At 37.2% G+C, this 1,706-nt stretch overlaps 1 protein-coding gene across 1 annotated transcript in view; it reads left to right on the top strand.

The window, feature by feature from the left end:
* Positions 1–347: 347 nt before the first annotated feature.
* Positions 348–1,706, top strand: part of trappc13 (trafficking protein particle complex subunit 13) — an 11,138-nt gene continuing 9,779 nt past the window's right edge. The window contains exon 1 of the mRNA XM_008276149.1: positions 348–479. Within this exon, the coding sequence (XP_008274371.1) occupies positions 434–479 (46 nt within the window). The 5' untranslated portion in view covers positions 348–433. The remainder of the gene's footprint in view (positions 480–1,706) is intronic.

Below are 1,706 nucleotides of genomic sequence, written 5' to 3'. Positions count from 1 at the left end.
ACAAAATAAATTGAACACACACACACACACACACACACACACACACACACACACAAACACACAAAACATATATTATGTGCCTAAAAAACTGCATTCTTTCCATTCACAAGACAAATCTCCTGAAAAGGAGATTTAAGCACAGCAAAAGCAGTACCTGTTACTCCAGCTTTGTGTTTTGAGAAAAGAAAAGAAAAGAAAAGAAAAGAAAAGAAAAGAAAAGAAAAGAAAAAAAGAAAAAAAGAAAAAAAGAAAAAAGCCTTGTTGTAATACCCATCCCGGACTGAGAGTGGCAGCACAACATCTTAGTACCCAAATAAAACAACGAAGAAGAAACTTGCCGTCTGTAAGGTCAAAGTTCATCAGCTAGCTTGTCACAGCAAACAGCTAGCACAGTGGCTAGCATCAACCTAATAAGACTGTTTTCTCCAACAAAATGGACGTAAATCAGGCAAAACAGGAACATCTACTCGCATTAAAAGGTATTTGATTGTCCACAGTATTCAGAGGTTGTTTTATGGTGAAACGGGACGCGTTAGTTAGATGTTTTAGTGCACAAAGCTGTTGTCATTTGTTGCTGTTAGAGGCTAATAGCGCTAGCTAAGATGGTAGCAAACGTTAACATTTGTTACTGAATAAACACAACTACTGGCCACTGGTGAGACGTAAAACATTTCTTGACGTTATAGAAAGCCAAAGAGGAACCTGAAGGTACTGTGCAACAATACATAGTTACGACAACCGTATCATAATGTCGGCTAACTAGCTGTAGCCGTTGTGTTGTTAGCTAATTAAGCTAAAAGTCGTTGTTTCCTTAAGTATTCCCTCAAAGTCTCACTAATATTAGCATTACCCAACATTTCTGTGTTGTTGTTTTTTTACTGTAAATATTTGTTTATGTCACCGTGGTTAAGAATATTGACAACCACTGACAGGAATGATTTGTCAGGCCAATAACCTTATTCCTGTTTCTCATTATTCTCTATTAAAAGTTGTATTTGGTGTGTAATTAAAGAGTGCAAGTGCTGGATTTTGTGTTATATATATTTAGCACCATGTCTGTCGTTGTCATGTTCGACTTTCACATTTTTTGTAAGTTTATAATGGTGTACCTCAACAAAGGAGGTTTTTAACTCCCAGGACACTGGTTAGGTACATAAAAATATTTCTAGGATGTGTACTGAGCACAGCACTATCTTTGGAAATACGGCTCTTGTGCAAAAGCCTGTTGTTATATAATGGTGCTGAATAATCATTTTGGATGTTTGTTCTTTAGCTTCAGAGACATCAGTTCCATTACACATGATTTCATTTCAGCACAGTTTAGATTCCTGTAATGTAGGGCTGAACTATTTGGGGAAACGCATAATTTTTGACAAGCATCAAGTCAATATTTACTGTGTAACAGATTTCAAATATCATGAAGCGTTCCTTCAAAAGTGTGATACAGGCTAAACTGCAGTCTTGCTTTTTGGTGATTGCATTGTTGATTTAGAATTGATGAATCAGTAAGCCCTACTGTAATGGTCTCCTAACTGGTATTAATTAGAAAGCAATTATATGCTCAAGACAACAAGTCATATTACATTATTACCATGTACAATGTATTACCATTACATTGGACACCAGTGGGCTACAAGCGTGGCTCGGTGGTTAGCACCATTGCCTCGCAGCTAGAAGGTCACCGGTTTGTGTCCCGGTGAGGACAC

The sequence above is a fragment of the Stegastes partitus genome, unplaced genomic scaffold (assembly GCF_000690725.1).
Source record: "Stegastes partitus isolate 25-593 unplaced genomic scaffold, Stegastes_partitus-1.0.2 Scaffold66, whole genome shotgun sequence".
NCBI classification, from domain to species: domain Eukaryota; kingdom Metazoa; phylum Chordata; class Actinopteri; family Pomacentridae; genus Stegastes; species Stegastes partitus.
This window is presented reverse-complemented; position numbering and strand designations above follow the sequence as displayed.